We start from the raw sequence: 12338 nt of genomic DNA, 5'->3' as shown, positions 1-12338 counted from the left end.
AATAGTAAGTCTGCTATGTTGACTTTAAGGACAACATATCGCTTCAGATTATTATCTAAAACAAGCCAAACTGTCGAATATTCTTTAGATCCGAGTTTATCAACAATATGATATCGATTATATAAGAGGTTGCTAATCATGACAGGATGATAATCCTCAGACTGGTAATTTTCGAGCGTCTCTATACCTTTAATCCAGTTGTACTCGATCCGATGGTTCCCGGCTATTATGGAGCTCAGGCGTACAAAAGACCCCGGTTCGAGGTTTCGATGCCATAGGATCCTGGTAACTGAGACTGGAAATCGAGGTGACATGTATATTGGCATCAGTGATGAGGGCAATCTCAAGCAGCGTAAGATAATGTGTCGGAGTGATCAAGATATGGCTGAGAATACTCAAGCAATGGCAGTTCATGGTGTTTGCACTGTTTGGTTGATGCGAGACTCATTGCGGTCACGTGGACTTTCTGCCTCAGAAACGAGGTGCTGACGGAGCACGGAATAATTTCTTCCGAGGCAAGTTCAATTGCCTCAGGCGGGAAGGTTACCACCTTTCGAGTCAGATGATATCAATTCCAGTCCATAACCAAATTCTCAACGGCTTAGTTACCGAGTCAAGCGCAATTCCCGGCCCGGTCCAGAGCGAAACAAATCCAGGAATAATAATGATAAGGAAAGGAAAGAAAGGAGAAGGCTCCACCGTGCGGGCTCTGCAGCACAAACCCTATCATTTCCGAGCCGCCCAAATCCCGCCATTCCCGATCCTCGGCCTTTCTTTCATCGCATCGTCTCCGCAATGCGTCTGTCCATCTCCTGCGACAGCTGTCGGTAGGCCACCTATCAACACGAATCCATTATACTGTTGAGCAATCACTAATAAAATCAGCCGGTCGAAAGTAAAATGCGTGCACGACGGCCAACCCCCGTGTCGCCGATGTCACCGCCTCAACCGCGACGATACCTGCGTGCTCACCGACCCACGCTCCCCCGCGGCGATACGTACGCCTCGCAGTCGCCAATCCACCACTCCATATTCCAGTAGCACGCTGCGTCGCGCAAGCAGAGCGACCGATGTCGCGCCAGAGCTTAGCAGTCCTGTCATGCCCCGTACACCAGCCACGCCCATCGCAACCCTCTCGACCGCCACCCTGATCAACGCCTGCGATATCTACCGCAAGCGCTTCCCCGTCGTGAACTTCCTGCACTACCCCTCCCTGATTGCCGACCTGTCCAACGATCTCGCGTCCGTGGACCCAGTCTTCCTGGCCTCGCTCCTCTCACTATGCGTGCGGTTCATGAGCGACGATGACCTCGCCCCCGAGGAGACGTACGCTACCTACGCGCGGACTCAGCTGGCCCATCGCGCCTTCGAAGCGCCCTCGCTCTACCTTGCGCAATCCCTGGTCATGCTCTCACTGTACGAATGGGGATCGGGCCATCCCTACCGTGCGTGGATGTACAGCGGTACGCACCCCTTTCTTCCCCCCACCCCAAACTCTCTCCATCGTACTAAAATAAGCATCAGGAATGGCAACCTACATGCTGCAAACCCTCCTGAAAACCGCCGACGACAGCATGGAACACAATCCGGAGGACTTCCACGCGGCCCCGCAGACCCAAATCGCCTACGAGCAGCTTGTCCGCACATATTGGTGCTGCTTCGCACAGGACTGCGAGCTCAGCTCCGGCGCGCGGCAGCACATCGCCCTCTCGTTCCGACAGATCCTGGTGCCCCTTCCCATCAGCGACCAAGACTTCACATTCGGACGGGTGTGTCCGACCCGGCTGATGCCGAGGGACATGACGCAGGGGTCCTCGTCGCGAGTGAAGGGGTTGCTGACGATCGACCGCGGTTTGAGCATCGTGACCCGCGGGTTCGACATCTTCGTGCGGATCCTGCGGTTCGCGAACGAGAACCGCCGCGGGCGGGCCGGGGGTGATTCCGCGGGGATGTGGACAACCCTCAAGGGGGAGCTGGACGAGTGGCGCGAGTTGCAGGACGTCACGGTGCGGTTCCCCCAGACGAGCGCCCAGGCCCACGTCGCGCTGGGATATGGGGAGTTGTTCGCGTACATCAACCTAGTGTATTTTATGAGTCGTCTCTTCCTCTACCGCGACGCCTTCCTCTCCACCCACCCGCCAGCCTCAGCCTCCGCCCCAGCCCCAACCGCCAGCGCCACAACCACAGCTTTACAAACCGAAACAGACCCCGACAAAGCCCTCGGCCACCTCTTCACCGCCGCCCAGCACATCGGCAGCATCATCGCCGCCCTTGACGCCTCCGGCACCCCCGTCATCACCTCCTACGCCGGCTACAGCGTCTTCGTCGCCGCCCACATCAACATGTACGGCTCCGTCGTCCCCGCCCGGTACCCCGGCGGCCGCGCGCGCGCCGAGCACGAGAAGAAGCGCAACTTTGATTACCTCGAGAGGTTGTGTCGGTATTGGGTTGTCGGGCATAGTTGGGTACGTACCTCCCTTTCCCCATCTCTTTTCCTTCTTGCCGTCTTGGGTGGTTCGAATGGGTGATCCTTGTGGGTATGGGTGTGACATGGGCATGGGCATGGTCATAGGGATGGGCACGCGCTAATGGATGTTGCCAGTGGCGCACCCTCCAAGAAGCGAACCGATTCTATTCCACTGCCAAGCTGCCGGGGAGTCTTTCGGGGACGAATGCGGCGTCCGCGGCGGAACGGAGTATGGAGAGGCCGGATCATCTTACCCTGGCGGGGACGTTGGACGAGTATGGGGATATTCGGGTCGAGAGGCCGGAGATCTCCGCTGCTCGGTCGAGGAGTGGGGAGGGCGATGCTCGGGTCGAGGTTGACTCCGGTGGTAGTGGTAGTGGTAGTAGGGCTGCGCGGGGAAGTGGAGGTGTGGCTGCTGGGGGAATTGTCTCGCAGTTGCCGACTACGGCTGGGGCCGGCAGCACTGGCATGGCTACTGCGGATTATGTTGAGCAGCAGCTGGGGTCGGAGATGGTGCAGTGGCCGTTCTTGGACGAGAACTGGTCGTTGGGGTTCGATCTGGGGTTCGATGCTGCTTGGCCTGGGTTAGGGTGATGACATCGCATTCTGCATCGGTAACCCGGGATCTGGGGGTAATGGTACGAGTAGTGTTTACGATTCCCAGAGACAAGCAGGATGATAGTCGTGTATTGGGATTCATTCATAATCAGATAAAATAAGCAAACGGTAATCTGTCTATCGATCCCCCCCCCTCTCCCGCTCAGCCCGCAACTTAGCCACCACTCTGCCCCCTAACATCACTAAGCTATCCGCATTCACAATATCCAACGTACTGACATTCGCCCCCATTTCCACCTTGATCCAGTTGCGCAACTCCACCGCCGCCAGCGAGTCCAATCCGTACACCGACAGGGGTTGCCCCGGCTCCACCTGCTGCGAGTCGTCCCACCGCAGCATCTGCGCCAGCCGCGTGCCAAGGATCTCCAGACAGGTCTTCTGCACGAGCTGCTCGTCGGGCTCCGTCTCTTTGTCTACCTGGAACATTCTGTGGAATTGTTGCACCGCGCGCGCAAGGGGGTCGGTCTTACTCTCGGATCCACCGGCGGTAGAGGATGACTCGGCGCGGTTAATGGCGAAGAGCGTGCGGAACCGCGGATCGAAGCGCAGCATGGACTGCTCGGGGTCTTGCGGGAGGGCGAGGCCGGTGATCATCTGCGTGATCGGTTGGTTGCTGGGGTTGGTAGTGATGCTGGCCTGGCAGCACAGTGCCGCGTCGAGGATCGCGTGCAGGGCGCTCTCGGGGATGGCGGTGGTCTCGATAGAGCGCTGGTAGCGCTGCGAGAGGGCGTCTGACTCGGCGATGACGCCCACGTCCTCGATCACGCCGAGGTTGACCGTCAGGCACTGGGCGCCGAGGGAGCGGCGGTACGCGGCGAAGGAGTCGAGGAAGCTGTTGGCCGCGGCGTAGTTGGCCTGGCCCTTGCTGCCGACCACGCTGGAAATGCTGGACAGACACAGGAAGAAGTCCAGCGGGAGGCGTTTCTCGATCGCCACGCTGTGCAGGTTCCATGCGCCGTGCACCTTGGCTTCGATTGCTTGATGGAATTCCCGGACCGTCATCGTCTCGTATGGCCGGTCCCGGAGGACCATTGCGCCGTGGATGACTCCTTGAATTGGGTAAGGCGCGCGCGTGAAGGCTCGTCGCACGTCCACGATGCGCGCCACGTCCCCGCGGCAGTCGTAGATCTCGCAGCCCAGTGAGCGGCATTGCGCGATCACGGCCTGCGAGCGTGGGTCGCGGCAGCCGCTGCGGGTCATGATTACGATGTGGCGCACCCCGCGGTAGGCAAGGCGCATGGCAAAGCTGCCGCAGAGGCCTTTGAGGCCGCCGACGATGAGGAAGGCCGAGGTGTCGGTGATGGTCACGTTGTGCTGCAACCGGCGGACGGGCACTGCTACGTCTGCTGTTGCTGCACCGTCGCTGATGACGATCTTGCCGATGTGCTTGCCGCTCCGGAGATAGGCGAATGCCTCGGTGATCTGGGTCATCGAAAACGGCGTAATACGTGTGATGGGGGTGATATATCCTCCGGCGATGAGTTCGAAGATGCGCTTCATGAGCCTGTAGGGGGTGATTAGGTATGTCAAATGGTTTATCTTGGGGACTGCTTACTGGAAATGCACTCCATCACGCATGATCTTCGCATGGGAGAGATCGACGGCCCGGTAAGAACAGCCGCGATCGAACGGCTCCATCGAGAGATAATTGCGCTCGACAATGTCCCGCTTGCCAATCTCGACCATCGTGCCTCCGTCGGCACAGATTCGCCAGGTAGCATCGAGCAATTCGCCCGTCAGTGAATTCACAATGACATCGATACCCTCGCCATTCGTGAATTTCATGATCTCCGCAGCAAACGCAGTACTCCGGGAAGTGAACATGCGGTCGAATGGGATGCCGAACGTCTCGTGCAGATACTGTCGCTTCTCATCGGTGCCGACCGTCACGAATATCTCTGCTTCGGCGTACAGCGCAAGCTGGATGCATGCGATACCCACGCCTCCGGCTGCTGAGTGAATCAACACCCTCTGGCCCTTTTGAAGATTACCAATGTTGAACAGAGAGTAGATTGCCGTGGAGTAAACCACCGGCATACTAGCCGCCTCTTCGAATGACATGGACGCCGGAATCTTATGAGTGTACCCAATCGGTACCTGGACTCGGTTTGCCAACGATCCCTTGATGATGAAAGCCATGCGACTGCCTACAAGCTCCGGAGACAGTCCAGCGCCCACGCGTCTTACGATGCCCGCGCCCTCCAAGCCAAGCAGGTACTCGTTCTCAGGTACAATACCCATCGTGACGGCCACGTCCTTGAAGTTGAGGCCAACAGCCCGTACTTCAATCTCGACGTCATGGTCTGGTAAGACGGCTTCGGCGATTTCGCAGAAGGTAAGTCCGTCAAGTGTGCCTAGTCTCTCGGCTCGGAGCTGGACAGTGGAATCGAGATCGTGGATTCGGGTCAAAATCGGCATGTCGGTTTCTTCTTCAATGGCTTTGTCCAGACGCTTGTATGGTTCAACGCGGTGGATGTGGATGATGCCATTGCGTTCGGCGTACTCGCAGTCTGTAACCCAGCGGGCTTGTTGACGACTTAATTGAGCTAAGGCGTGCACGATGGCGCTCGGTGCAAAAGGGTCATCCCGGCTCTCGACATCCAGCGTCATGACCACCGCCGACGGATCTTCAGATCGGATTGAGCGGAACAGACCAGTGATCATAGCGTTGTCTGGCTCCGTCACTCGCATTTGTCCTCCGTGTGTGACCCATAAGATCCTACAGCCTCGTGTGACGAGTCCACGCAGACACTGCCATTGCTGGTCCGAGATTTGAGGCAGGACTGGGGCGAAGAGCTCATCAATGACCAAGACAGTGCTGGACTCGGGAATGTTGTCAGGGTTGCAGACATGCTCGATTGCATCCCAGCCGGCCGCGTGGAAATGTGCCCGGATCGCCTGAGTCAGACATGTGGATGGCTCCATGTAAAACACATGAAGCGATCTGGAAGTTCCACTCTTCTTCGCGGCCGGATATGAACCACATAGATATGCCAGGCCATCGACTTGAGGGACTTGTAAGACCTGCGAGAGCCCAATTTCATCAATCTGCGACGATTGGTCCGCCGCATCTTGAGTTTTGAGCCCGGTGAGTAAAATACGTCCGTCAGTTGACAGGAGAGCGTTCGCGGTCCTTAATAGAGAAGCTATCTCCTGGTCCGTGCTGTAGTTAATAATGATAACATCAAAAGCCTTCTCTGTAGAATCTAATCCTAGAGCCTCGTCTTCTCGGTCGTAAATGGAGAAAGAAACGTTCTTCCTTTCCCGATAGCGAGCTTGAAATCGGTCAAGTGCCTCGATGTCCTCTCCCAAGCAGCAGTATCTACGATAAAATTCCGTAGCAGTGGAGCCCTTTCTCTCGAACCACGTGCTGGTTTCAGCTCCTGCTCCTAGGTTAATCTCCAGGATATCCAAGGCAGGATTCCTATGAGCCATCAAATCAAGAAGATACGGTACCGACTCCTCCTGAGGGATCTTCAGCTTCGACAGCGCATCACACATCAAAGTGGTAACGTCCGGCTTCCAGACATCGCGCGTCAGCCACTGTGAGGCAATAGGATCTACCTCGAGATCGATAAGATGGGTTGAAAAATTCTTCAGCTGCATGAGCAGCGCCCCGGTATCAGGATCGTACATGGAGACGTCAGACCAGAAGCTCTTTCCAGTATCCTCGCGCCCTCTACCGGAGTATGCACTGGTTGCGACAGCCATTCCCGAGGCCGGGCGATTCGGGTTCGGGTTGATGATCAGGTCGTCGAACGCTGATGGAACGAGAGGTTCCTTGAGGCGTGTACGGAGTCCTTCGCAGAATGCGGGGGCTGTCGCTCTAAAGATGCCATCAAGAGCCGCAGGATGGTAAGGATAGTGTGACTGAGCCTTCCCAGCGGCAGAAGGCTCAGAGAGCGTCACCAGAGAACGAGAATAACGCTTGCCCGCGTGTGCCTCGACTTTTTCGAGTAGGTAGAATGCCGGGCCGTATTCAAATCCCATTTCAGCAAATGCCTTGGTCCAGAGGTCTCCGGCCGTAGGATTTACGAGAGGGGCAATGTCTCTTGTGGAGGCGACGTCGGGAGTAGGGTCTTGAACGCGGATCTGACCACCTGCGTGCTTGATTGTGGCGCCGCCAGCATGACTGGATGACACTGAGAACTCGTACCACACATCCTTGGATCCCGGGAGAGGGTTGAGAGATAAGTATACATCTGGTTCGATTCCTTCTTCAAGCGTGAGAGCCATTTCGAAGCGGACATTACGTAGGTGATAACATAGCTCACTCGCGGTCTCAGCAGAGGTTAGGCCGTTCATTGACTGTAACTGGTAAATTCCTTCAATAGCCATGGAGAGATAGCCGGAACCCGGAAAGACAACGTTCGAGCCAATGCGGTGATCCTTCAGCCACGGCAGATTGGTCAAGTTCATCGTCTTCTTGAACAATGGTGCTCGCCAGGATGTGCCGAGGACCTTGCTGCCGATCAGATCGTGCTGGACAAACTTCTTGAACCGCCAATCCCGACTTGCGGCGCTTTCATTCCAGTACTTCGTGGAGTGGTTCCAGCAATAGTTGGGCAGGTCGATGACGACACGCGGCGCGGAGGGCTCCGCATCTTCGTTGACCTGTGCCATGTCAACGGGGAGACCGGAGAGGTATAGTTCACCAGCGACTCCAAGCGTCGCGCGGATCGAGCCTTGACCTCGTTTCAGCGCCGCAAGGTAGGCAGTACCCGTCACCTTGCTGCCCATGCTAGCCATGATCTGTGCAATAGGTCCTTTGAGGGTACCACTTGGACCAATCTCAATGAGTTTGTCAATGGGAGACTCTTCGGACAGCATGCAGCGAACAGCGTCGTCAAATCGAACAGGGCATGTCATGTTAGTCTTCCAGTAATGGACGTCGGGTGCCTGCTCTTGCTTCGAGCCATGAACCGACGAAAACATGGACACTGAGTCAAGTGCCCTGTTGCCGTGTAAGGTTGGAGGCAGATCTCTCGCCAACAGCCTCTCGTAGGCTACTCCAATACTTTCCATGTACGCAGAATGATAGGCCATATCGACCTGCAGCATGCGCACAAAGACGCCTGCTTCTACCAGTTGCGACCTTACCTCCTCGAGTCCTGCTTTACTGCCAGACAACGTAAGACTTTTGGGACTATTGTAACAGGCGATCTGAACATTCTCGCAGCCATCCATGAACGGGACGATTTCGTCAGCTCCGATGCCTACGGCCAACATTCCCAGTGCATCTCCATCCGGCTTCTCATCCGCAGATGCTTTCCCTCGGTGGTACGCGATGATGATAGCCTCCGCCTCTGTCAGGTACCCAGCGGCATAGGCGGCCGCGATCTCACCCGACGAGTGGCCGACAACAGCATTCGGCACAATTCCCCAACCACGAAGAACCGCAATCAAAGCGAGTTGAAGTGCTGTCACAAGCGGCTGGCTGAATTCAGGTTTCCGTACATGGTCCGCATCTCGAGCAGTAGTCAGTTCCTCAAATAGAGTCCATTTCGGCGGGTCGGGTAAGCACTGGAGGACGCTGTCAAGATTCCCTATCATCTCACGCGCAGGCTCAAATGTCTGGAGTAGCTCACGACCCATCTCTGGCCATTGAGATCCCTGGCCCGTGAAGACGAAGCCGACCTGAGGCGGCCGGGCGCTTTTCTTGCCAAAGGTGACGACGGTAGGCTGCGAAAAGCTTGCGCTATCGGCAACCATATAAGCTCGATTGAAAAGATGACTTCTTCGGGTACCGAGCGTATAGGCAAGGTCTCGCAGTTTGAGCTTGACTTTTTCATCCTCCGTATGCTGGGTCATGTTTTGCATGTAGCGACGGAGTGATGCCTCATCATTGGCTGAAAAGCACAGCAGATAGGGTCGAGTAGTGGTCGCTTCTTCCTCATTACCCAAGCTATTATGGAATGAGGATGTATATGTCGGTTTATAGCCCTGGAGTACTACGCTTGGTTCCTCAAGGATCGCATGCGCATTCGACCCACCGAAACCAAAACAGTTGACGCCAACACGGCGGAATGCCATGTCGGGAAAGTCTGTCACATGCCGTGAGGCTTCTAGTTTCAACTTCTTGAAGTCGACTGCAACAGTTAGCAAAGACACATGAAGTGGATGCAAGACATACTGTTGGGATTTGGTGTAAGAAATGTTGGGTTGCCTGGAATCTTCCCAGTCTCGAGGATCATTACTGCCTTCAAGATTCCCGACAAGCCTGCGGCTGGCTCAGAATGTCCAATGTTGCTCTTGATCTAATGCAAAGTTAGCTTCCATCAGATGATTTTATAGTGTTTGTCATCTGAATGGGCGTTCCAACCGATCCTATCCGCAGCGGTCGATCATCTGGTCTATATGGTGCAAAGACCGAGGAAGCACCCTCAGTCTCGATCGGATCGCCGACCAGAGTGCCGGTTCCATGGCATTCAAGGTATCCAATCTGAGAAAAGTCTGTGATGTTTGCATTTGCGTAGGCCTGTCGCACGGCTGCGGCCTGGTCGTCGCCGCTAGGAGAGGCAATACCCGGGGTGCGACCATTGTGGTTGTTTGCAATTCCGCGAATCACAGCTCGAATTGGATCACCATCTTGGAGTGCGTCATCGAGGCGTTTCAAAATAACTGTATTCATGCCCTCCGCTCGAACATAGCCGTCGGCCTTAGCATCAAAGACATGGCAGCGACCGGTGGGAGAGTGCGTATATCTGATTGTGCCACCTAGGACTGTAAGTCATGACTGCTTCAAGCTGTGGAATACCTGCATACCTTCGCAAGCATATTCCGGACTGCGCAAATTAGCATCATAGACATGATTAGCGCAATCGAGTCATCACTCACTTGAGAATTAGGCTTGATGCTGCCACAATTGCTCCGTTGATCTCTCCAGTATGCAGAGCTCTGCAAGCGACGTCCATAGCTACTAACGAGCTGGAGCAAGCCGTATCAATGGGCATGCTGGGACCCTTGATGTTCAAGAAATGGCTCACTCTGCAACTCAACATCGTTCCGGAGCACCCAATACCTACGTTGGGCGGACGCGCATCAGGGTCGCGTGCGAAGATATCCCAGTAATCTGATGGGTGTCAATGTGGTTACAAGGAAGTGTTCTATAGCTGATGGGCCTACCTCCGGTGTGAGCACCCACATAGCAGCCATACTTCTCGCCCGAGATTGACTCAAGAGAAATGCCAGCGTTTTCCAGCGCTTCGTAGACAACCTCCAACAGTATTCGCTGTTGAGGATCCATTGATATCGCATCTTGGGGAGTTATGTTGAAGAATTTGGCGTCAAAAGCGGCAGGATCGACGGTTTCCATGAACATGGCGCCAGAGGATCGTGAAGTGCGTGGCCTGTCTGAGCCATCGTAATGGCCTTTTCGGTTGAACCGCGTTTCGGGAGCTTCTGTATCTGCCACACCACCCTTCATAAGGAATTCCCATAAGCGATGGGGCGAGTCATTTTGGCCAGGAAGTCGACATGCCATGCCCACAATGGCAATGGGCTCTTGAATGTAACATCTCGAAAGCAGACTTGTCGACGAGTCTGAGGTCTCAGGGGTCAGTGCCATGGTGAAGAGGATCCAAAGGGAGAGGGATCTGGCGAGGGACGCTTGGTGGATTGTACCCAAGATCAGGTCATGAAAGGCTGAAGATGAATTGGAGGGGGGAAAGAATTGACTAGTTAGTCATAAACTACGACCCTGCAATCATGGAACAAGCTCATTGCACCAATTGTAGGGTGTTGTCTAAGGAATGGCTCCTGCACGGGAAAGGCGTTCATGGCACGATTAACCTTCACACCACCCCGTGCCCTTGCGTCTCCCTTGCTGCAAACGAGAGGCGGTCTGTTGGAAAGTAAATTGGTTCATTTTCCACCTAAGATACACTACTGGCCAACGAATCGGCATGCCAAAAGCACGCGGAAATGAGAGCCAGCGCCGCAACCACCACCCGAGTTGTCCTCGTGCCAAGGGGCCTGCAGGATTCAGGATGCCGATCTGACGCGGGGTTAGAATGACCCTAGACCGCCGCTTATGAGACCTAGCCACGGAGAAAATGGCTTGTTGCGGGGCGTTGCTTTCTTCACGAGCAGGTTGGTTCCTCAAAAGGGGGTGGTATATTAGTCGCTGCTTGGATTGCAAGATGATCGTCAGTATACGAGCTGTAGACCAATACTCGGAAGAGGGGTAATAGCTCAGCTATCTCCTCGTCGAGGGAGATGGACGTTTGCACTCAATTTCCCCTCGAATTGGAGAAGTTCACGAGATGGAAACTTCTCACTTGCAATCCCTTTCGATGAGAGACAGAGTAGAATGGGATGTTCAATTTGAAATCAGGAAGAGGGAAAGAGGAAGGGGAGGAGGAAAGGAAGGAGTGAGGGGCAGGATATCCGAGGGGTCACGGGAGCAGCTCTCCCGAGCTTTGTTTGCTATGTTTATCTCCGTCTGGCTGTCTCTTATCTCCGCCTGCCCTCCTGCAACCACCCACTTTTTACCTTCTACCTTCTAGGTATTTTCCACCATCCATCTGTTCAATCTTCGACGCCAAGGCCTGGACCAGTCCAGAGAATTATTGAGTCGGCACTTTCGATAGGTGAGTGTATGACATCGCTTCCAATAGAAGCAGCGAATGGAATAACCAGTCATTCAACCCTGCGAGCTGCGAATTTAGTGCCTTTGACTGACAACGTCTCTCGTCACTACAGCTTCCCCGATCGTTTTCCATTCCCATCCTTCATTCTGCAGATCGTGCACTCTAGCATTCTTCCCGTCATCTATAAAGTCGATATTATGATCGCCAACCTGTTGCTCGTATCTTCACGTCGAACCGCTGTGTGCGAAGCGGCCAGCTAGACTCGGACTCGACCGCGGATCGGAAGCGGCTAGATCGAGTTATCACCGAGATTTCGACTACGTACCCATGGCTTCCACACCTATGAAACGCTATCAAGGGCCATGTAGCCTATTTGAGACTGGGTTTGAGGCTTGAAAGTCTACAAGCTCAGTGGGGTTGACGTGGACCATGATAAAGCGGGTATTTTATTTGGGCTCCATGCCGAATTTGGGGGAGTCTTGCGCGGCGTTGTGGATTAATCATGACCCCGTCAAGACTCATTCGCGGTCTGCCATTTTAGCTTTGTTGGACCACAGAACAGCGAGCCCCTAGGCCTTTCGTCGCGATGGGATGGACTTTGAGGGTTACAGCCGCTGTTATTCGTCGAGTTGACGACCGCTCTTCAGATCATTGCATGGAAA

At 54.9% G+C, this 12338-nt stretch overlaps 2 protein-coding genes across 2 annotated transcripts; one reads left to right on the top strand and one right to left on the bottom strand.

Moving 5' to 3' along the window:
• Positions 1 to 782: 782 nt before the first annotated feature.
• On the top strand, positions 783 to 3198 carry ASPACDRAFT_1856217 (transcription factor domain-containing protein). Its single transcript, XM_020197475.1, has 4 exons — positions 783 to 827; positions 886 to 1463; positions 1525 to 2465; positions 2603 to 3198. Exons 1-4 carry the CDS (start codon positions 796 to 798, stop codon positions 3059 to 3061), a joined length of 2010 nt encoding a protein of 669 aa, XP_020055974.1. The 5' UTR covers positions 783 to 795; the 3' UTR covers positions 3062 to 3198.
• A 4-nt stretch (positions 3199 to 3202) lies between these two features.
• ASPACDRAFT_29093 (type I polyketide synthase) lies at positions 3203 to 10652 on the bottom strand (the record flags this gene model as incomplete). Its single annotated transcript, XM_020199610.1, has 7 exons — positions 3203 to 4632; positions 4660 to 9174; positions 9219 to 9342; positions 9408 to 9802; positions 9851 to 9870; positions 9923 to 10157; positions 10211 to 10652. 7 exons carry the CDS (start codon positions 10650 to 10652, stop codon positions 3203 to 3205), a joined length of 7161 nt encoding a protein of 2386 aa, XP_020055973.1.
• Positions 10653 to 12338: the final 1686 nt, after the last annotated feature.

The sequence above is a fragment of the Aspergillus aculeatus genome, assembly GCF_001890905.1.
Source record: "Aspergillus aculeatus ATCC 16872 unplaced genomic scaffold ASPACscaffold_8, whole genome shotgun sequence".
Classification (NCBI taxonomy): domain Eukaryota; kingdom Fungi; phylum Ascomycota; class Eurotiomycetes; order Eurotiales; family Aspergillaceae; genus Aspergillus; species Aspergillus aculeatus.
Note: the sequence above shows the minus strand (reverse complement) of the source record. Positions and strands in the feature narration are given on the sequence as shown.

Coding starts and splice junctions, on each gene's coding strand:
- ASPACDRAFT_1856217 (XM_020197475.1), top strand. CDS start 796: ATGCGTCTGTCCATCTCCTGCGACAGCTGTCG. Junction 1,464..1,524: donor CCGTGCGTGGATGTACAGCG/GTACGCACCCCT, acceptor AATAAGCATCAG/GAATGGCAACCTACATGCTG. Junction 2,466..2,602: donor GGGTTGTCGGGCATAGTTGG/GTACGTACCTCC, acceptor GGATGTTGCCAG/TGGCGCACCCTCCAAGAAGC.